Source organism: Penicillium taxi (assembly GCF_028828555.1).
Source record: "Penicillium taxi strain IBT 34144 chromosome Unknown utg000006l_segment0_segment0, whole genome shotgun sequence".
Classification (NCBI taxonomy): domain Eukaryota; kingdom Fungi; phylum Ascomycota; class Eurotiomycetes; order Eurotiales; family Aspergillaceae; genus Penicillium; species Penicillium taxi.
This window is the reverse complement of record NW_026643208.1, coordinates 396696-418247: the sequence shown is the minus strand read 5'-3', so window position 1 is coordinate 418247 and position 21552 is coordinate 396696. Positions and strand designations below refer to the sequence as shown.

At 45.1% G+C, this 21552-nt stretch overlaps 8 protein-coding genes across 8 annotated transcripts; 4 read left to right on the top strand and 4 right to left on the bottom strand.

Moving 5' to 3' along the window:
• Positions 1-485: 485 nt before the first annotated feature.
• Positions 486-2271, bottom strand: fbx15 (F-box domain protein; the record flags this gene model as incomplete). The annotated part of the gene is made up of 2 exons (XM_057211938.1): positions 486-2072; positions 2119-2271. The coding sequence occupies 2 exons, from the start codon at positions 2269-2271 to the stop codon at positions 486-488; spliced, it is 1740 nt and encodes a 579-aa protein (XP_057058801.1).
• A 1127-nt stretch (positions 2272-3398) lies between these two features.
• N7495_009286 (caspase family protein) lies at positions 3399-4601 on the top strand (the record flags this gene model as incomplete). The annotated part of the gene is made up of 2 exons (XM_057211937.1): positions 3399-3741; positions 3793-4601. 2 exons carry the CDS (start codon positions 3399-3401, stop codon positions 4599-4601), a joined length of 1152 nt encoding a protein of 383 aa, XP_057058800.1.
• Positions 4602-6322: 1721 nt separating this feature from the next.
• On the top strand, positions 6323-6778 carry N7495_009285 (uncharacterized protein; the record flags this gene model as incomplete). The annotated part of the gene is made up of 1 exon (XM_057211936.1): positions 6323-6778. The coding sequence occupies one exon, from the start codon at positions 6323-6325 to the stop codon at positions 6776-6778; it is 456 nt and encodes a 151-aa protein (XP_057058799.1).
• A 3849-nt stretch (positions 6779-10627) lies between these two features.
• Positions 10628-12123, top strand: N7495_009284 (indoleamine 2,3-dioxygenase; the record flags this gene model as incomplete). Its single annotated transcript, XM_057211935.1, has 2 exons — positions 10628-10918; positions 10972-12123. The coding sequence occupies 2 exons, from the start codon at positions 10628-10630 to the stop codon at positions 12121-12123; spliced, it is 1443 nt and encodes a 480-aa protein (XP_057058798.1).
• A 563-nt stretch (positions 12124-12686) lies between these two features.
• On the top strand, positions 12687-13263 carry N7495_009283 (mismatched base pair and cruciform DNA recognition protein; the record flags this gene model as incomplete). Its single annotated transcript, XM_057211934.1, has 2 exons — positions 12687-12785; positions 12841-13263. The coding sequence occupies 2 exons, from the start codon at positions 12687-12689 to the stop codon at positions 13261-13263; spliced, it is 522 nt and encodes a 173-aa protein (XP_057058797.1).
• A 1913-nt stretch (positions 13264-15176) lies between these two features.
• Positions 15177-17312, bottom strand: N7495_009282 (ankyrin repeat domain-containing protein; the record flags this gene model as incomplete). Its single annotated transcript, XM_057211933.1, has 4 exons — positions 15177-15533; positions 15586-16916; positions 17101-17175; positions 17261-17312. 4 exons carry the CDS (start codon positions 17310-17312, stop codon positions 15177-15179), a joined length of 1815 nt encoding a protein of 604 aa, XP_057058796.1.
• Positions 17313-17900: 588 nt separating this feature from the next.
• N7495_009281 (uncharacterized protein) lies at positions 17901-18464 on the bottom strand (the record flags this gene model as incomplete). Its single annotated transcript, XM_057211932.1, has 2 exons — positions 17901-18005; positions 18057-18464. The coding sequence occupies 2 exons, from the start codon at positions 18462-18464 to the stop codon at positions 17901-17903; spliced, it is 513 nt and encodes a 170-aa protein (XP_057058795.1).
• Positions 18465-19243: 779 nt separating this feature from the next.
• N7495_009280 (uncharacterized protein) lies at positions 19244-21154 on the bottom strand (the record flags this gene model as incomplete). Its single annotated transcript, XM_057211931.1, has 1 exon — positions 19244-21154. The coding sequence occupies one exon, from the start codon at positions 21152-21154 to the stop codon at positions 19244-19246; it is 1911 nt and encodes a 636-aa protein (XP_057058794.1).
• Between the last annotated feature and the right edge of the window lie 398 nt (positions 21155-21552).

The following is a 21552-nucleotide window of genomic DNA, read 5'->3' as shown; positions in this document are numbered from 1 at the left end:
TAGAGATTTTGTGGATTCTTAGGTGGTAGAACTTGCTACTTGATACAGAGAGGGGTTTCTACTAGATCGATGTCGCAGGGTTTTATAGAAACGTAGGAACCCTTTTGTCCTGGTCACCGGATCTGGAAAGCCGTCCGAACTCAAACAGGATATCAAGCCTCGGCTATCTCTTTTTACTCTGATAGGCTGATCTCTGCTTCTGTTAAATCTGTAGAGCACTAACACCGATTCAAATCTTGGAAGCAGATCAGCCACTTCTACGGTCATCAAACAATTACCGAGCCGGGCTAATTTTATTTGAAAATGTACCGGTGGTGTTTACCGAGGTATAGGTATAACCGAAGTAGTGGAACAGCTGAGTGAGATATTGTATGCCTAAAATTGGCTGTGTTCATTAATTCAATAGTTTTACTGGGCTTTTATTCCTAGGTAATTCCACCTTGGAGTCCTGGAACGGGAAGACATGAATGTTCTATCATGATCCTTCAACGCAGCCAGTATCCCCAGTTAATAGCTTCATAAAGAGGTGGACAGGTTATAACACCAGATTCAAATTCATCTGGCCAGCTCACTTGGACAGGAAAGACTTTGTTTGGGGCAGGTGGTTCCTCTTTATGAAGAGAGCCCATTGTTGGAAATCGAATTTTCGGGTCAAAGCTAATGAGGACTATTGCGGAGTGGCCGTCGCAATCTACCGAGTACACAATCGATCTCTCATCGTCGTAGACACTCACCTCGGAAGAGTTTTCGTCAGGACATACGATATCAAGCAATGCTCTGGGCGCGTCTTCTGGCGGCCAGAAATGCACGCCGCGCGTGTAGAAGTGGTCTTGTGCAATTGAATAGTGACGCTTCCTGGTGGGACATGTTCGTAATAGAAGACGGCTGGAGTTGTGCGTGCTCACAACATCTAGAAATGTCGAGGATGCTAGATGATAGCCGCGATGCCTAGTACGTGCGAGGATAAATTTATCACTAATAGGCTCGTACTCTTCATGGCGGCGTTGCCTCTTAGCCGGGCGTTCATCGTATTCATCATCAGCTACAGGATCCTCCTGTTCGTCCTGCGCCCATGTTTGCGGAACCGGTTCTTCGGGTGCTCGTATGGCCTCCTCTGGGATTGGCAGTGGTTCAACGTAGTAGCTGCGGTGGTTCTCGCTATTGCCGTGAAGCCATTCCCGACGACATTCAACTATCATTGGTCGGTTGGTTGTCTCATCCCTTTCGAGTGTGAACATCGTCCAGAGCTCATTCACTGGCCCTTCATTGTGCTTCCGGCGCCAGATGCGCCCCTCTGCTTTCTTTTCGCTATCACTGGGTCCAAGGCACTGCCAGTAGTAAAATGAAGAATGCACCTCATCATGCTGGCCAAAGTAACTCGTTGACACTACGTAGAGGTGCTCATCGAATATCTCAAAACAAATTGATGATCCTATGTCAGTCTCCCAGTCTGGAGCCCATTCAGCATCTAACACGAAGCAAACGTCCTCATGAGGCTGAGTCGGGTCGAGGTTTGTTGCAGTTATATCCCAAGCCATACCAACTGAATGCACTTCATGATAAACGCCAAGCCAAATGAATGATCGACTATTTCGTATAAAGAAATCATCGACATCAAGTTGTGAAAAGTAAACTATCCGATCGCGAAGCGTGGATTCCGGCTTGAAAGAGTCGGTGAGTGGTTGCATATCAATGGCGATAAGGTATTGGTGTGCCAAGCCCTTTATCTTGACGGATACAATATCCTCACTGTAATGGACAATACGTATCCGGTCTTCGGTCGTTATGTGTGGTTCCATCTGACCGAGGGTTTCTTTGAGCTGTTTCAAATTAAGCACTCGCTCCTCTCGAGCACTGCCATGCACATCTAGTAATCGTATTTGATCTTCCACTTGGTAGCATAGTACTCCTTGGTGGTACGTAAACTGATCTGCATGTGCTAATACCGCCACTGAGAATGGCGATGCAGTGGCGATCGCTTCGTGAATATCTGCCCGATGCCCCATGGCACGGCGATAAGTGGAATCGCCATTTGTGGCGGCCTGACCTTCTTTGCTGAAGAGTAGGAAATTCTGATGAGTGTCAGTGGGTCCAAGACATTTTTGGCGTAAGATCTACCTTGACCGCTTTACGAGCAATCTGCTCACTTTCCAGTGTCTGACGGAGAGCTTTATTGACACGACTTAAGCTAATCAGGTCATTATCATCCAGATATTTGGATATTTCATAGAAAGAGTCGTAGGGAAGGGAATCGAGGTTGATGGGAGACATGATGGAATTCAGGATCTGAGTATTGATGGTATGCAAGCATAATATTCAGAGCTGAGAAGAGGGATTGGAAATGAGAAAAGTGAAATTGAGAAGGAAAGAATGTGTTAAGTTACTAAGACTGATGCGAGTGCTGTTTAGAGCCTCAAATTTAGTGTGAGTACGCGATTAGAATTTAGTTGATCATTTTGCCCCACTTCTGTCTATCCCTTGCCTTTCCCAACAGAGCCTCATTAAGAAGATCGGTACGCCTTGCTTACGTAAGTCAATTCTGATTGGCTGAAACTTTACGAGCCTCATGTCTCGGGTTTCGTCAATAGTTACTGCGAGGCATTATCATTGCAATATACAAAAATCTCTTATTATTTTATACATTCTCGTAAAGGAATGAGTTTCGAGTCCATCGAAACTAGACTTTATAGAGCTTACACGGCTGCACGTGACCTCTACATCTGATGAACTAGAGGGGCACTCTTTCTCCCTTTCTTTATCCATTATACTCTTGTTGTACATAGTATACACCTATCTCATCTTATTCCAGACAATTGAAGCTCTATTTTTGCCAGCTATCATTTGACATCTTCGTCAAGTTCATGAGCATGAGCATGAGCATGTCCTTAAGGGGAAATTCTACATCAGCAAGCCCGCCAGGACTGCCCCGCCTCGGGCAGTAAGAATGCTCATACCATCGAGGCATTGACCCAAGCAAGGAACAAGGAAAATCCACAGCTGTCATCATCTCTTGTCATCATACACAGAGAGGGTTTAAGAAGCCGATCAGCTGATGTTGCACATGACCGCACGTGATATGACAAATGCTGGTGCCTGCAGCCCTACCGAGCGTGGGGAAGACACAGGATCGACTTTCTTGGTTCTTCGGTCCTTCGCTTCCATGGATCAAGGATCAAAAACTTATTGGACTACGTAGCTTCCGTAGATAAACTCGTTACTCTTTCATTTCTGGTACTCATACTATGTTTAAGTTTTTCCCGTTCTTATAAAACATTCCCCACTAGCCAGCCATCTCAAGTCCGATACTATCTAGAAGGCTGGGAAAAGAGGACTCCCATTTCTCCCGACTTTCCGACTCTTATTTTCCCTCTTCAATAGCCTTTTGTCGCATCGTGTCAATGTCCTATTATCGTGAAGGGCCACCTCCAGGGCCTCCAGGGCCACCTCCGCAATGGGATGGATATCAATCCCAATGGAATCAACCCCCGCACTTCCCGCCTCAGCCCTACCAACAGCCACGACCAAATTATGGACATCGATATTCTCAGTCTTACTCGGGACCTCCAGGCGCTTATCCTCCATCTCCGCAACCATATGGAAGGCCAACTCCGCCTCCACGACCGCAATCTCAATTACAGCCCTATGGATCTCTACTCTTCTCCTCACCACAGCCTGGATATGGGGGTCGACCCTCCCAAACACCACCACAGCATCGGCATAGTTTAAGTGTCCCTCGTGATAGTAAGTGAGGAAGATACACCAAGCCAATCCCCTGACTCACCATCTATCTAGGACTTCAGCGGGCTAGTTCTCCTAAGCTACCCCCACGACCTCCGCAGGGTGCTCAACGTTTTGGCCCAGGTGCCCCATCAAACTACAGCTTTCAGTATTCCTTATGTACAGGGCGCCGTAAGGCCCTCCTGATTGGAATTAACTACTTTGGTCAACCCAATGCCTTGCACGGGTGCATTAACGATGTCACTAACATGTCTACCTTCTTGCATGAGCGGTTCGGATATCGTCGCGAGGATATGGTCATTCTAACTGACGACCAGCGCAATTATATGAGTATCCCAACCAAGGCTAATATCATCCGCGCCATGCATTGGCTGGTGAAAGATGCCCAGCCGAATGACTCTCTCTTTATTCATTTCTCGGGTCACGGAGGTCGCACTCCCGATCTTGACGGCGACGAGGATGACGGATATGACGATGTCATCTACCCGGTCGACTACCGTAGCGTTGGCCATATTGTGGACGACGAGATGCATGCCATTATGGTGCGCCCGCTGCGAGCGGGTGTACGACTGACCGCCATATTCGACTCGTGCCATTCCGGTACTGCATTGGACCTGCCTTATATCTATTCCACGCAGGGTATACTCAAGGAGCCTAACCTAGCTAAGGAGGCAGCCCAGGATCTATTCAGCGTCCTGAACTCTTATGGCCAAGGTGACCTTTCCAGTGTCGCATCGACTGCCATCAACTTTTTCAAGAAAGCGACCAACGGAGGCCAGGCGCGCGAGCGTACACTCCGCACCAAAACCTCACCAGCCGACGTGGTCATGTTCTCGGGATCTAAGGATACACAAACATCGTAAGTGGATATCTTAGTGGGCGGTAGCTAATCTTAATCTGAAACGCCATCCGGACTAACCGAAGATATTTTTTGGCCCCCTTTTAGAGCAGACACTTTCCAAGACGGACAGGCACGCGGTGCATTGAGCTGGGCATTTATAAAATCATTGAGGCAGTGGCCTCAACAGAGTTACTTGCAGTTGTTGAATAGCATTCGGGCGGAGCTTGAGGGGAAGTATACACAGAAACCTCAGCTGAGCTGCAGCCATCCACTTGGTAAGTGGGCTGTGTCACACCGCAGGAACCCCCAAACCCTGAATCTGGAACTAGAGATTGACTTTGAGACTGACTCCTTTGGTAGATGTCAACATACGCTTTGTCATGTAAATCTTTTAGTTGCCTATAAATGTGCCACGATATCATGCATCTTCCTTATTCCCATATTCCTGTGCCCTACAGACCCATTCAAGGAGCAATCAGGTTTTTCACTAAGCCGCTTTTGTGGATCTCGGTCATCGAACCTCTTCAAGGACCAGTAATTTAAGCAATTTCATCAATTTCAGAAAATTCCATGATGTATTCAAGGGGTTGTTAGGCTTGACTCCTTTTTCACTACTCCGAGCTTTAACCCCACCGTCGTGCTCCAATACATCAATATGGTTTGTTAGGTCTCTCTTCATCCCCACTTCCCCTAGCTCTCATGGTTTACTTTGTATGAAAAAGTAAAGAAAGTTCTTGATATTTATTGTATCGTAGTATGCAGCACTCCTAATAATCCACGTTGATCCTTCTTTTTACAGTGTTTAAAGCCCAGATCTGTTTTGATGTGTATTGGTCCAATCACATAACAGTGGGTGGTGATCCGGTGGGAACAAGTGGAGAACTTATTAAACTCGCAAACTGCCCTTTTTCCTAAATCACCGGAGATTTCTTGACATTTCTCATCCTTCAAGCTAAAGAATGGATATAAGGCTTGAGAGTTAGATAGCTCTAGACTTTGAACTAAGTAAGTTCCGTTTGTTGTTTTGTCTCACGTAAGAGGGGAGAAGATGGAGAACGTACCGAAGCTATAGAAAATATGAGGATCTGATTACGGAGTAAATCCGGAGCTTACAACCATTTCAAGCTAGTTCAAGAGGTCGTACAATGGAATAGTAAATACTGTGTAGGTTGCCAAGGTTGCGTCAAGCATTATGCAAGGAGCCATACAATAAAGAGGTGAAACATAAAATATCCGAGCTTTAGGCTCAAGTAGCCTCCAATTACTCTACAGATCCATCAGAGGCCGTCCGAAGCCTTCCCTTGATCCACTTTTTCAATTTTTGCGTTTTTTTAGTCTAGTTTAGAATACAGAAATTGTAAGAGCTTGTAATGGAGAAAAATGGCGAAATGGTGAAATGGCGAAATGGAAAGAAATGGCGAAATGGGGCTTATTGTTTTCTTTTTTATCTCTTGAGCAGTGAAGTATATAAATCTGTTGTTCGCCCTAGCCCGGACTTTGAAAAAGGCTTCGAACTCGAACCTTGGAATTTAAAATACAAAATTTAATTATACCAGTCTGCCCACCATGTCGAATACATCCGCTGCAAGCAGCTACTATTCCACAAGTAGTGCCTCGTCGCGCACTAACATCCCTTACATCCACCCATACATCCATCCGATCCCATCATCAAGTCAATATATACCCTCCCAACAAGGCCACCGCAAACTGTGCCATAAATACCACCGCTTCTATGCCACACCCATGGCAGAGATCCAAACTCAAGCTGAGAATGCTGCGAAATCATCCACCCCAGTCGAAATATACGGCTACGAGTCGCGCGAACCCTCAATCGCTGAACGACCAAAAGTCTTCCGCCGCTTTTCAAGAGCTCTAGAGAATGCCACAGATGACTTCTCAGCCGATCCACTTGTCATCAGGAACAAGCGCACTTCTGCCCTCTTTTTTGATGACAGTGTCCCTATTGTTCGTCCCCGGACTACTGGTGGTCCCGGCCATCGCCCTCGGCCCGTTTCTATGGCTTCTTTCCAGCCTCCTTTTGTTCCTTCCATTTCACCTGCTCCTGAGAAGAACTTTAGTCGCCACTTTACAAGGCCCTTCTCTGTCTTTGGCCGCAAGTCTTCTGCGTCGGCTTCTACCTTGCCGCCTAACTTGATTAGCTCGACTAATCAGTATGAGGGTCAAGGTAATTTCATTTAAAAGCACAATCTGCTTTCCTTTATGCGCTCATGCCGAAACATTAATATGAATGGAGATCATATATTTTGGATTCGTTGGTGTTCTGGTGCTCTCATTTTCTCTCTTTCTCCTTTCCATGTTGCATTTGCATTCATACGTTCTATCTTGGGAGGCTCATTGTCCTTGTGCTATTTGCCTCTTAATACTTGCTATACCCAACGAATAGCTAAGCTGGGTTTAGCGCATAGCTTGGTGTTTTTGATTTAGCATCTGATAAAAGCAATTATATTTGTGTCGGTATTGAAAATTAAGATACGGTAAAATAGAAAAAAGAAGATGACTTGACTTGCGTTACTTTGAAAATAAGCTCGTCAGCTTCGCTATTTAAGACCTTGGAACCTGGGAGTATTGGCTCTTTCTATGTTGGGAGGTATATGGGTGCATTGCGTTATCATAATCTGATTCCATGGTTCCGGAACAAACATAACTCCATTGGTGGCTATTATTCCTTATTTATGGAGTTAACTCAAGTCAAAGCTTTATCAGCTAAGAAACATTGAACTTCATCTACGACCTTGGAAAGCTACCTAGGTACCCCTTTAAGTCTGATGTTCTAACTCCTCTCTTCCCGCTGTCATACAATTAACCGTTAATAGCTATTAAGAATCTGAGAAATCCATAAAACATCTGCTGGCACAGATAAGATACTGACAAATACAGAATTTCAATACTAATTCTGACAGATGATTCATAGCTCTAAAACACGTAATGTAACAATACTTGAAACGCTGATCTTCAATTTCCCCAGTTTTCAGTATGTGTTGTTGGCGGGACGCATCATCAGACTTGCGTTGACAGTGGGGGCAGCGGTGCACAGCCATGAACCACTCCTCGTTGCGGAGAGTAGCTTCTCATGTTTTTATATAGAGAATTTTCATGGATTGTCCTTTTCGTAGGCTCCTTTTTCCCGAGAATGAATAAAATTGCTATCGTGAGATGAATGCGATTAGAAGGAGTGTTTGCGATAGCATTCAATTAGATGAAAGCTGATTAGATGCTCGACCTCACCGCGCAACCCCATATGTACCCGCAACACTAACAGACTAAATCGGCGTAGTACGCAGGAAGATAGACGCTGATGGTCTTCGCCTTTGTGGCCCCCCAAAAGAGATAGCAGCAGATTGCAGCCAAACATGCAGACTGAGTTCAAGCGAAGTTTCAGTCCAAGTTCAAGTTCAAGTGATAAAACTCCCATTTGCCATCTGACTGGCAATCTTTTAATGTTCTGTCTGTTCTGAAGCACTTTCAAGTTTGACAACTTCGTGTATATTTAGAGGGGTAACGCTATTATCGACAGGCCCAGACCCTTGGAACCAATAGGTCACCAATGTTGATGTGCAGGTTGTATTGCATAAATTTCCACAAATCTCATTCGCAAGCAGCATTGAGTACTGTGAACCCCAAACATCGTCGGAGGTGCCGATCACGGTCCAGATCTTGGCCTGAAACATAAAAAAGTGTGGGTGGTTGATCCAAGTTTCAATTGAAGGAACTGCACTTCTCCCGCAGTTTGCCCGTTCGGAATGGATACTGACTTGCAATATTGCCATATTCACAAAGTGCGCACGTCCTGGCAACGTTGTATCATTGAAAAAATCGCTTTTTCTGTCTATTATAGGCTGGCTAGTTGGCTGCGAGCATAATATTGAAAAAACATGTCTTGATGACGGTTTCTATGCTGTGTGACAGTTGGTGGGTGGTTGAAGACAGAAATAAATTGGCTGTTACTTCTGACTTACATAGGTAGATAGTGGGAGATGAAAAGCTCAAGTGAGGTCAAATTAACCGTGCGCATCGACTGAATAAAAGTGAAAGTGAAGGGAAAGTGGTAAAATCACACTCATCGCCTGGTGGGCTATCTACCGGGTATATTAAGTATCTGATTTCACTCTAACTTAGGTAACATGTCCGGTATTGCTTCTGGTCAAAGAAGCCCTCAAGTGTGCCCGAGCAAAAATTGTTGCTAAATGGGCCAGGCTTTCACCTAGCAGATGAGGGTGGGAATTGCTGGGTTCATAAGTGGCGTATCACTTGGAGAAACTTCATTTTTCATGGTATTCCCCATTAAGGGTATGATTTTCCTGATTTGATCTCGTCCAGGAACGGAAGCATAACACCGTAGTCATTTAGGCCATGTTTTGTCGACAAGTTCAAGTCCAGCTTAGATCTGGCCGAATTTGGCTATAAATTATTCTGTGTGGACACACTCTGGATTTTTTTGAGTGCTGAAAGAAAATTGATCTCCTTGTCAACATCTCTGAGTAGTTACGCGCAAGCTATAGTAAAAATACCTATGGCAATGTTGTGCCACTGTTCCAGGAAGACCATTTCACGGAACTGCAGGAAGTAAGAATTGAATGTAGGTTAATTGCCAGCGCAATATTGCAATATGCGCAGGTCCTGGTATAGGTAACGTTGTGCCATTCCAAGGTTGGCTGACTGTAAACAGAACACTGAAACAAGATGTCCTTAAGACTAGTTCCTATGTTGATAGCTATAGATTCTGCCTTATACAGACTGACTGGCCGCTGGCAGTAGACTGAAAAGTTTCTGTGAAGTATCAATCGCTGATAGATACTGGGGCAGGAATTCGAACATGAAAGTGAAAGTGAAAGTGAGAGCGAGAGTGCCTGAATTCAAAACTGAGTTGAAAGTGCAAATGAAGTGGAAGCGCGCCTTCATGTTACTATGAAATAAAAGTTGAAGTAGAAAAATAAAGCGCGCACTCGGTCTCGAACGCCCAACGTCGTACTATTATCAAACCGGAAATAACCTCATGATTCCCTAATTGGGACCGTTTAGTAAAAAAGAAAAATGGGTGGTCGGTTTAGACATTCATGTCGTCCTTAGTGCAGGGGGCATGCTAATGTCTCTCTTGGTTTTGCTCTGACCATTGTTCCCTTTATGGATATATTGGCCCATTTTATGGTTTATACCTCTTTACGTTCTGTTCATACCCGTGCTTAAATAAGCAGTGACGTTGTTATATAATCCGGGGATAACCGCCGCTTCCACTTCGTTTGACCCAAAGGGCTTTAGCGTGAGTACGGGCGATTGCGCTGGGGATCTCGCTTAAGTCACCGAAATCGGGGTGAGCACACTTAAACCCACTCAATGTAAGGCTCCGGTTCATTCTCTAGCACCCACGCTAGTGCAGAATAAAGGGGAACCCATATCGCCAACACCCAGCCTAACACCGTGTCCCACCAGGGTGCAGATGCAACATCTATACGGAGGCCCGTTCTTTAGCCCCAATATAAATTCATTGATCTAGTTAACTAAGAAGTGATAATTGTTTTTTTTATATTTTGATTTTGATTTTCCCTCTTCCTTTCTTTTTGAAAGGCTATGAACTAGTCCCTCTCCTAATGTTCCGCTTAGGCCTCTAAAATGTCTACTTCTACATCCTATATCGGACCCCCGAGCCGCCTTGGAGGATCTGCTTGGAGAGAATTGCCGATTTATGCTTAGAAATATTGATTACTTTCTCGGTTATCCCCGCTCAATAAAATTCTGTTGAGAAGGACAGGCATTATCTTCCGACACCTCGTACTATTCTACCCCCGCAATGCGGAGTTTCAATACTTGTTAACCTGTTTGTCTTCCGCATTTCATTATCGCGTCATTCCTAGGTCCACCTGAGAATACGATTACTTGATTCTGGTCTTGACTCCTCACTCCGCATATCCAACATTCAAGTGTTACGGTTGTTGGAGGTCAATCTTAGTAGTAACAGTCAACCGGGTGTTGCCATTTGCCACAGAACAGTGGCGACAGCCCATCTTTTCCCCTGATCTCGCCTCCATCACAATGCTACCACCAGTACCATCACCAGCGGACTATGGCATCTCGCCAGAGAATGGATTTCTCCCGACAGAGCCTCCAATCGAGATCCTGCCGAATACTTACTACGCCAAGTGGGAAGCCGTCGTGGCCAGTCTTCAACCACTTTTGCTAAGCAAGCGCCTGCGATCGGTAATTGACCGTCTGCCTGTTCTCTCCACCACATATCTACGCACAGATGCCGAATGGCGCAGAGCATACGTTGTGCTAGTGTTCTTGCTACACGGCTATGTATGGGGCGGTGATCGTCCTGTCGATGTAGGTCTGAACTAGAATTAATATCGAGAACTTATACTGATCGCGGATGGAAGAAAATCCCTCCCCAGCTCACGATTCCATTGTTTGAAGTCTGTGAACGACTCGAGGTTCCCCCGGTAGCCACTTATGCCGGCGTCTGTCTGTGGAATTACAAGCCCATCTTCCCCGACGAGCCAGCTGATGATGTGCACAACCTCGCTAGTATACAGACCTTCACCGGCTCGCTGGACGAACAGTGGTTTTACCTCCTCTCAGTAGCCATCGAGGCCCGCGGCGCACCCTCTATCCCACTCATGCTCGAGGCGATCACAGCAGCACGTGTGGGCAAGGTCCGCGTGGTGACAGAGTGCCTGCAACGCCTAGCTGAAATCATCGACGAGACTAGCAGCCTGATGCAGCGCATGTTTGAAAACTGCGACCCGTATGTCTTCTACAACTGCGTTCGACCCTACCTGGCTGGCAGCAAGAACATGGGCGATGCAGGGCTCCCAAACGGCCTGCTGTACGACGACGGCACTGGAACCACCGAGTACCGCCAATACGGCGGTGGCAGCAATGCGCAAAGTTCTCTCATTCAATTCTTCGACATTGTCCTCGGAGTAGAGCACAGACCCACCGGCGTGTCTCGCAAGGAGCACGATGCCACCGAGGACAGTGCCAAATCTCGAAACAGCTTTATACATGAGATGCGCGCGTACATGCCTGGTCCGCACCGACGGTTTCTAGAGAAGATTGACTCGATTGCCAATATCCGTGAATTTGTTGGCTCTCATCGCTCGGACCCTGCTTTGCGACTTGCATATGATGCATGCTTGTCTATGCTGCGCAGTTTGCGCGACAAGCATATCCAGATGGTGTCGCGGTATATTATTATCCCGTCTCGTGCGGTGCGTCGCTCACAGATTGCTGGACAGAGTGATCAGACTGCTGGTTTGAACCTCGCAACTGCTGTTCCGACTGATAATAAGAATATTCGAGGCACGGGAGGTACAGCGCTCATCCCGTTTCTGAAACAGGCCCGTGATGAGACTGGTGAACCGTCTATCAATTTATGGGCTCGAAGACTGCTCACTGATGGCTCTGCAGTTGTGGGCTCTGCTGCCCTGAGCAAGGTTGGCGAGCAACCGGATGGCCATCTGGAGGTAGTGGGTCTTTGTGGGACCTGGACTGCTGACGACAGTGAAGGTGGAATCTGCCACTGGTGATGAAATGAATATGTATACCCTGATTTGACTTACGAGCGTCTGCATTTGCATTATGGAACTCTAGAGGATTCCATCCTTGTTCTTGACTTGATCTTGATCTTGATCTTGTTCTTCGGCGCTCAATAAACCTTATTACAGCAAAATTGAAGCTTTTCGAATGGCCGATCTGACCCGATTTGTGTTTAACTGCTTCTCGTGACTCCACATTGAAGTTGGATCTTCCAGATTAGAATAGTTCCTCGCAATGACGCACTGGACTGTAACTCAAACAACTGAGGTAGTCACGTGATATGACATCAGATCATGACATCATCTATCTACTTATCCTGGATGTGGCTGTAAATAGATGTAGATGGCGTTCTCAAGTTACTGGTCGACCTGCACAGAAGAAAGGGGGAATACACTGCATTGACGTAAGTTGTTTGATAATTGTTTACAAATTTAATATTTAAAGAGAGGAGAAGCCGCGTCAAGTAAAGTCAAGTAATCCATCAATTCTAAACTTTCAACTCTCTCTCCGCAACCATCTATCACTCCACTCAATTTTTTCTTTTCAAACCAAAATGTCTGACAACTCTTCCACCATTGGTTCCTACGTGAACGCTGCCACTGGCATTGCCCAGCGAGCTGTCGGTGCCGTCACCGGCGACTCCTCCGCCCAGGTAAGTCATTCCTTTGATGGAATTCATCAACAAATCATCCCTAACAACAACACAGGTCAAGGGTGATATCAACCAGGAGAAGGCTCAGGCCGAGCACGATGCCTCCCACACTACCGCTAAGCTGGGACCCATCTCCGCTGACCCCAACACCGGCGCCGTCGCCAAGGACGACTCTAACCGCACCACCGGCTCGTGGGACCAGACCATCGGCTCTGCCAAGGAGTCCATCGGCAACCTGATCGGCAATGACGATCTCCGCCGCTCTGGTGCTGAGCAGAACGCTGCTGGAAAGGCTGATGAAGCTAAGGGCCAGCTGAAGGATCTTGGCTCCGGTATTTCGGACCGTGTTACTGGTGCTGTTGGCTCCGTTGGTGCCGCTATCGCTGGCGACCGTACTGAGGAGGAGAATTTCCGTGACCAGCATGACGAGGGCAAGGTTCGCCAGCGTGGTGCTGAGGCTGACATTTCCAAGGCTTAAATTCGTTGCCTGTTTGGACTTGAATTTGCGCTCTTCGTTTGGGTGGCAGTTCTGTTCTTTTAGCCTCTTTTAGGCTACTTCGTTTGATGATGATCACGATAAACTTGAGATATCCAATTCTATGCCTACTTCAATGATTTTCACTACTGGTATTTTGTAAGAGATACACCTTGGAGTTCAATATCTTGTAGGATTAGACCAGTAACCTGTAGGTATGTGACAATGGATATTCATCAATTTATTTCAAGAAGAAATCTCGGCTTTCTCAACATTCTCCACAGCAGGCAACATATGCCTATTTCCAAACACCATAAACTCCTTCTACAACGCCTCATGCTCTCGACACCACAAATCCCATCTTAATAAGCTGTTTAATCCCCAAGCCAAAAACGATAAGTAACTTCAGGAATACCGTTACGGTCCTCCATGACATCTGAACTAGCTGATAGGGCATATCTTCACTCGATTATTTCAAAATCAGTCTCTAGCTATCAAATCTCTTGTAGAAACCACTGAAAATGATCCATTTACAGACACCACCATCGCCACAACGAGATATAATTCATACACATTTGTTGGGATAATGATTGATACTGGAGCATCAAGCAAGTTTACAGTCAGATATGGCTAACTTCAAGCCCTCCAGAAGCTCATCGATATCAACCTTAACACGTCCTCAGCTGGCCAAGTTTCTGTACAATTTGGAATTGGAGCGATCTCTTCGATTGGCACAGTCTTTATTTATACCCCGATTGGCGAAATCCAATTCCATGTGGTTCATGCAGACACGCCTTTCCTGCTCTGTCTTGCAGACATGGATCGACTTGAAGTTTATTATGATAATCTTCGGAATGTCATTATCTCTTCAAATAGCTCGAAACCAGTCTCAAAAACCCTTGAGATCCCAATTGTCCGTCGATTCGGCCACCCATTTCTACTCTAGAAAGTAGTTGCAGGCTATATTACATCATCATTCAGGACCAAATGCCTTCTTACAGACATAGTGCTTCGCCGCCTGATAGTCTTGGTATAAGACGCTCCGTCCCTGACCTCATTATCAGGCCCTTCAAAAAGAACCTTCAAAATGGGGAGTGAAAGGGAAATCAGGAGTGATAAACAAAAAGAAATTCAGAGGGAAATGGGTGACTTTCATAGAACTACGCACAGGGAGCTATAGAGACTCATGTCACTACTTCCTCATATATCAAGTCAAAAAGGAGCTATTTAAGTATCCAACATCCGATATGGTGTTACTATGAGGGACAGTGAAATCGCCATGATTATGCATAGCATTACTGTAAATAGTCTTTCCACCTAGCGAGAAAAAATCAGTTTAAAAGAAATCAGCTTATCGTAAAGTTATCAATTGCGCTCGATCTTCAGTCACACTCAATCAAGAATCTGGTTCTACTTTGAAGCTTTTGCCAATATGCCATCCAAAAATTAAACTATAAGAGCCTTATTTGACTGGAATGTTCGTCTGTCATCTGGATAAATAGGTAACTAGTGACTTTGTCTTAGTAAAACATGAATACTTTATAATATACTGGCGAGAAGAGATAGGCCATAAGTTTCTGATTGACTTATGGCGGAAATTAATAGATATAGTTAGTTCTTGAAATATACGATAACCGATTTTGCTGATTCTTGCTAATATCGTATCTTTGACAGCCCTACCCAATATCTATCTCGACATTGTTCCTCATTGGCTTTTTGTAGATAGTGATTCATGCTGATTTTCAAGGTCTATACTACTTTATGGCCAGATTTACAGGAGAAATAATACTCTCTAAGCGTCATCCTATTTCCTATCGTGTCATCATTAAACCGATGGACTTAGCAGCTGCAGTCAGTTTTAGGTTTCGGCCTGGAGCAAAGCAATATATGCAATTAATGATAAATCTATTGGTGTCCTAAGAATGTATACCAATAGAGTCAGGATCAATGAATGTGCGAAAACGTTGAATGATCTCCTCTCGGTCAATTATCTCCGACCGGCTCTCCGCCAGATTGATTTTCTTGATTTCCTTTTCAATTTCTTGGGCTGGCACTTTCATTATGTCAATCATCTCGACAAACCAAGAGATTCGCTTTTCGTACCAGCCATCCCTCACTGGAAGTTTCCCCTGATGCATCGCAGTCCGAGAACACTCATGCTGAAGCCAAAAGGCGTACTCCGCCATCGAACGGGCAAGGTTGAATGAAAAATCATGTCCGACGTAAATAACATCATAATATTTATCATTCTTATAATCAATCTCCAATCTGGACTGTTTGCTTTGTTAGGTGAAATATTTGAGAAGTCAAATGCTGTAGGCTCACCCTTTGATTCTTATATCCTCTCCTCTCTTTTTCAAGTTTCTTCAAACTCTCGTCATAACTCTGTTTGAGCAGGACCATCCACTCAGATCTTAGTACACTCAAACTTTTTGAGTTGTATCCTTGCATCTCCTTCTCTAGTATGTCGATAAATTCCTGCTCCTCGTCCAATATTTCCTCAACGTCTTCTGGGGTTAATTTTGACTGACACATAATACTAAATTTCGATTTTATACCCTTTCCTCTGTGGCAGCAGGTGTGAGTTATCTCAAGCATGTCTGAAAGTGTTCTGCGAAGGAATGACAGAAGTATCACTTTCGCCGCATCATGGCCACGATATTCTTCCACAAGCGAGAGCCATTCAAAAGCCCAAACAAATTTTGGCAGGTTGGTAAAGATACTTGGCTTAAACTGGATATCAAATGCCGCAGTACTATTGCAGCCATCGGTGCTACATGCACATTTGCAACAGTCTGAGATGAAAACATCAAGATTCCAAGCTAGACAGAGCTTGATTGAGTCATGAGTATCCCAAGTAGTATAGGCCAATTGCGTCAATTGCGGCACAATCTGAAAAAAAATACTGCGTCCATCATGGTCAATATGGTTGACATCTGTTCCATTCTCGAGACACAACCGAGTGAGATCAGCATTTGAGACACGACTCGTGATGGAAAAATTTGCCAGTTTGCCTTCACTGTTTGGCTTATTGAGATACCGGAAGCCGCGACGAGTAAGCGCCTCAAATTCCTTCTGGTCTCTTACGTAGTGCAGTAAGTTGTTGCAATCTGTCCTTTCATGATCATCCCGAAATTCGAAATTCACATCATCACAGAGTTCAACAAGATATTCAAAGTGTGAGCTCCTTGAAACCATCGATATGGTATCGTTGTATAATGTATTGAGAAGCGCGTTGCAAACATAGTGTTGAAAAACCTGTCGACCATAGGATTTCTGAATTGTGTCCAGAGCTTGACAGACAACATTCCAGTGGCCACGTGAAAAAGCATATTTCAAAAAGTCCCGATTCCAGTGTGTATCACAGGTCAGTATGTTTGCGCCTTTTTTGATGAGCAAATCTACCGCATTTGTATCTCCCATTGCAGAGGCGTACATAAGAGGCGTGATACCCCAATTATCAATGACGTCCAATTGGTGGTCAGTATCCAAGATGAGAAGGAATACCTCTGGGTCAACAAGAGCAAGATGTAACGGCGTCTGGCCAAGAAAATTGCGATGTTTGTGTAATTCATGCAGATTTGGCAGCAGCTGACGCACTCTTTTGGCCGACTTACTCAAAATAGCGTCTTGAAGATATGTAGATCCACCAAACCCTAACAATTATTAGATGCACCTGATACCGAATCTCTCTCACACTCACCAGGAGAAGCTTTGACTAAGGCTGTAAGATATTCAAGGAAGAATGGATCAGGGGTCAGTTCTTCAGAGATCCAATCCGGTGAACATGACTTTGGCCATTTCTGAAACAGCGGGGAATCTGTACCACTAGGCTCAAACCCCGCTTGGAGAATGGCATCAAGCAAACCAAGATGACTACCCTCTCCAATCCACTTTGCGCATTCAATGAGGAAGCTGTTATTAGTCAGTAAATTCACTAATACATCGCATTTCTTGTGAATATAAGGCTACCTTTGGTCTTCGTTTTCAAGACTCATACCAAGCTCGCCTACAAATAGCATAAGCAGAGCAAACTGGTCACGTTGAGCCATCCAAGGACCATAGCAGACAAGCTCCTTGATATTTTTTAGCTTGGGTTCATTTCGATAGTTAAACGATAAGTATTCACCCGGATATAGCTATCTCCCTTCGGATTGATATGGTGCCTAAGAGTTGAATCCGATCTGCTCAATGCTATAAATTGATCTCGAGCTTCGGAGATTGAGATGCGATGAGATCTGCACTTGTACAAAATCTCAAATCCCGGAGATGTATATTTTACCACTTGCTGTAGTATGAGCGCTGGTCGCAATGTATATGAGCCAGCGCTTGAGATCAATTCGAATCTGAGAAGTGCAGCCCAGGGTATACCCCATTTGTTGAAGGCATATCGTAGTTTCCAGCGAGTTACCCTCGAATTGCATAGCTTGTTGTCACACTGTCTGAAAATCGCTGCTAGGGGCGTGTATTCCAGACCCCAGTAGTATCCTACCCAATTCTCTGTGACATGGCATGAGCAATGACAATGTCGTATACTGCACGATAGCCGCTGAGCTCGAGTTTTTCCTTGGGTCATACAAGTAGCGAAGCCTTCATCTGCTATGTTGAAATCTTTGAGGGTAATAATTTCATCTCCACTACTATCGGTCACATTCTCTGTAGTAGCACTTGGCAAAGGCGTACTTGGTGCGGTCTGATTGCCGACATTCGGTATCATGTGCTGTGAAAGACGCAATATCATTGATCTAGACAAGCATTCAATATTAGGGGAGATCCATGACATTTTAATATCTTACGAACGTGCTTAGGGTGTTGTTCAAACTATCAAGTTTGGATCCAATTTCTTGGATTTGATCCCGAATATCCTCTGAAAGGTTTTGCCTTAATGACTTCCAGCCTTTCATTTTCGTCCCCGGTTTCTTGCCCAGCTTTTCTAAAAGCTTTTCCAGGGTGTGATCAATCTCACGGTACGTCGACTGACAGTTACAAACGACGATATCAACAATAGGATGTCCTTCAAATTCCTGAATAGTTTCCAAAGTCGTCTTGAAAACCTCGAATCGACCTATCAAATATTTGAGCTCACTCGGCGCTTTCTTTTTGTTGTACTCATATTGAGTTTTTAACGCGTTGGTACTGCTTATTACTTGAACTGCAAAAGATGCAATACCAACAGCAGCAGATGCGATCCCGAGCTCTGCCATCCTGAGCCAACTAACAGTATCTTGAAGGTTTTAGTGAACGAAAAGGGAAGTTGAAGGTCGTTTTCTAGGACCACATAAACAAATTGGCAAAGTAGATTAGAAAAAGTGGAAAGGAGGAAGGGCGAGGTATTGCCAATCTGAATTGTGCTTGCATTATCATGTTATCATAGTCAGCTGCACTGCCTCTTTTACTGTCCAATAAAAAGAAGCATGATTCTTGTAAACTTGCGATTCAAGGCTAAAACTTTAGTTATCTCATACTTCTGATTATTCGCCAATAATTATTCGCCAACTCTCGCGCTCAGGGTCAAGAATCTTCTAACAGAGCCGAAAGTGGCTCGCCAACCATGTGGGCCAAAGAGGCATAAAGCCGCCTTAGCTCTACCGCTCATTCCGCTTACAGAGAGTATGATTATTTATCAATTAATTCTCCAAGGCGGACTAGCTCACTGAGCACTCAGTGACTGCTCATTGGACCTGGCCTGTCACGTGGTGCGACTGCTGAGCCTGAACCCGGACTGAAATTTACTCGCTGAGCCTCTAAGCGCCCTCATTAAAGCGGCAGTCGCTGATTCTGGGAAGCACCACTAGGGGAAGGAAATAGTAAAACTAATTGAGGATGTTAAAATAAAATGAGCAGTTGATGCAAAACTGTATCTACTACATAGAACATACCTAGGTAGCAATTACTGAACCATTTCAATACATGACTTTGGAATTTATATATGATATTATTAATCAATGGATATATTCACAGAATCCTGAGAATAACGTTGAAATTAACAAACATTCTCAAGCCAATTCTCCACTCTCTTTATCTTCGGAGTACAATCCTTTTCAACACCCGACACTGGAGCTTGATTCACCTCGCCGTCATACTCACCCCAATCATATGCAAACCATGAAGACTGGTAGATGGGTCTTTCATTGACAGGATAGCCTGTTGATCGCAACCAACTAAAGATTTCCACAGTGGCCCCTTCAGATATTTCTTGGGAGAATAGCTGATGGTTATAATTGCCAAGCCCAAGTGATGTATTAGCGGATTGCTTTGTTTGGCCAGTCTCGCTGGCATCCTTTCCAATATCTTGAATTGAGTCTTGGACCGACTCTTGAATGGAGCGGTCATTGGCCAACAACCACTCCCAAGATTCGTATTCTAAGCAATGATCTCCGCATTGAGCATGGAGTCGGACAGGCGGCTCTGTATCGCAGAGCTGTGTTTCACCAAATGGCTTCCAACAGCAGGCAGGTAATCTATCCTGCCCGTTTTCTTGGCCGTGAAGGCTCGTGATAAATGATAATCGACACTCATCGTCCCGAGATATTGACGTGTTGCTGCGGCCAGAGGTGATTGTGGAGGCTGTCAAGAATGTCTGTGTCGTCCCTGTCCAGACAGACGCTGAAATATCTAAAGCCGTCCTTCCGTTTCGTGTCGCGCTCAAAACGGAATCTGCAACATCAGTGATTATGGCTCCCAGCCAGAGAATTCCTAGTCGGGGCTGTCGCTTAGCTAAGAATGTGGCTAGTGAGCCACCGGTTGATTGAATCGAGTCGATCACTGCAAATGCTGGGTTTAACCAGGCACTGGCTAGATTGCACTCAATTTCAGGGTTGAAGAATGTGCTGACTAGCAGAGAACGCAGGCCCCAAACATTCGAGCTCAGTGTCATGTACTTGGGAAGGAGATCTCGATGCTCTTTCAGGAGTTCGGGGATAGACACGGATGGGCTGCCATTTCTATCTGCTAAGTCCACTTTTGCCTTTTCCAGCTGTGAACACTTCTTGGGAAAGGGTAGGAACAACTCCCTACCACCCAGGAAAGGGATGTATAGAACTCCGGCTAGAGCAGCCGAGCACTGGCCATAAAGGCAGTGGTGTATACAAAATCTTGAAAGGTACTTAAGAGCAGTTGTAGACGATGGAGGCTTGAGCTTGGCTTCTGGAGAAGAGGGTCTCTTAGACAGAGTAAAGCCAATATCCTTAGATGACGCAGACCATGGCGAGACATAGAGGTGGTCGTTATACTTGGTGGTTGCATTCCAGCCATACTCAGGACATAGGATAGCGCGCCACCAAAGACATTCTTCTTCGGGGATATCACCGACATCAACCGCGAGATGTTCATCCAACTGTGGCAGTATGTCATTAACTCCGGCCGTAGTGTATTTCAATTGACATTCGTGGCCGGTAGATCTATTAAGCAGCTCAACCCATCGCGCAGACAGTATATATGACCAAGCGAAGAAAAGAACCGATAGGTAATTTCCTTTGTCGTATTTCGACAGTCCCTGGACTCCAGGCCAGTTTGATAGAGGAGAGTTCTTGGACAGTCTCACGCTTAATTGGCGGCTCACTGCTAATTGAAGTTGTTTGGGAAGGACCTTCGGCTGTAGGTCACATTGCCCTTTGGAAGTCTTCCATGTTGATCTTCCTTTAATCAGTAGAGAATTATTCCTCTCCTCGCAGCTGAAAGATATTGTTTCGCCGGAAGAGCCAACACCATGACCGAGATAAGAAGGAGTGTTGCGAACAAGAGGCTTTAGGTCTATGGCCTGCCGTGGCAGTAGTTGAGCATTTTCACTTTCGTCGCCAACGTACGAAGACCATGTCGTGAGGCTCTTTTGAAGAAGATGCCAAAACTCATCATCACTCGGTAGCGGGCCAGAGCTCATCGTAATATCGCTCATTTTGAAAATTCATTCACAGGGACTTCCAAGAGTGGAATATAAGATGGTCTGAAAGGCTTCAAATGTTGTATTCTGACACGTGCTGTATGTGACTGGGCACAGTGTGTTACCTTCTCAGTTTGAATGGCAAATTTCCGTGTTAGAGAGAAATGAAGCTTCGTGGAGCAAGTGGGTAGGTGGTTATATCGAAAGATCAAAGCACAAAGTTAATCAAATACAAATGCGTTGTCAATTTTGCCTCATTGTGACATCGCCAGTCTTGATTCCAACGCTTTGAATATTGAAACTCGATGGATTGCCACTTTGAAACATTTTGAAGCCATTCAATTTTGTTGAAATATGCCTTTTATGTAGTATACCATCTCATCCTAATTTGCTACCCTATGTCATGCCCAACC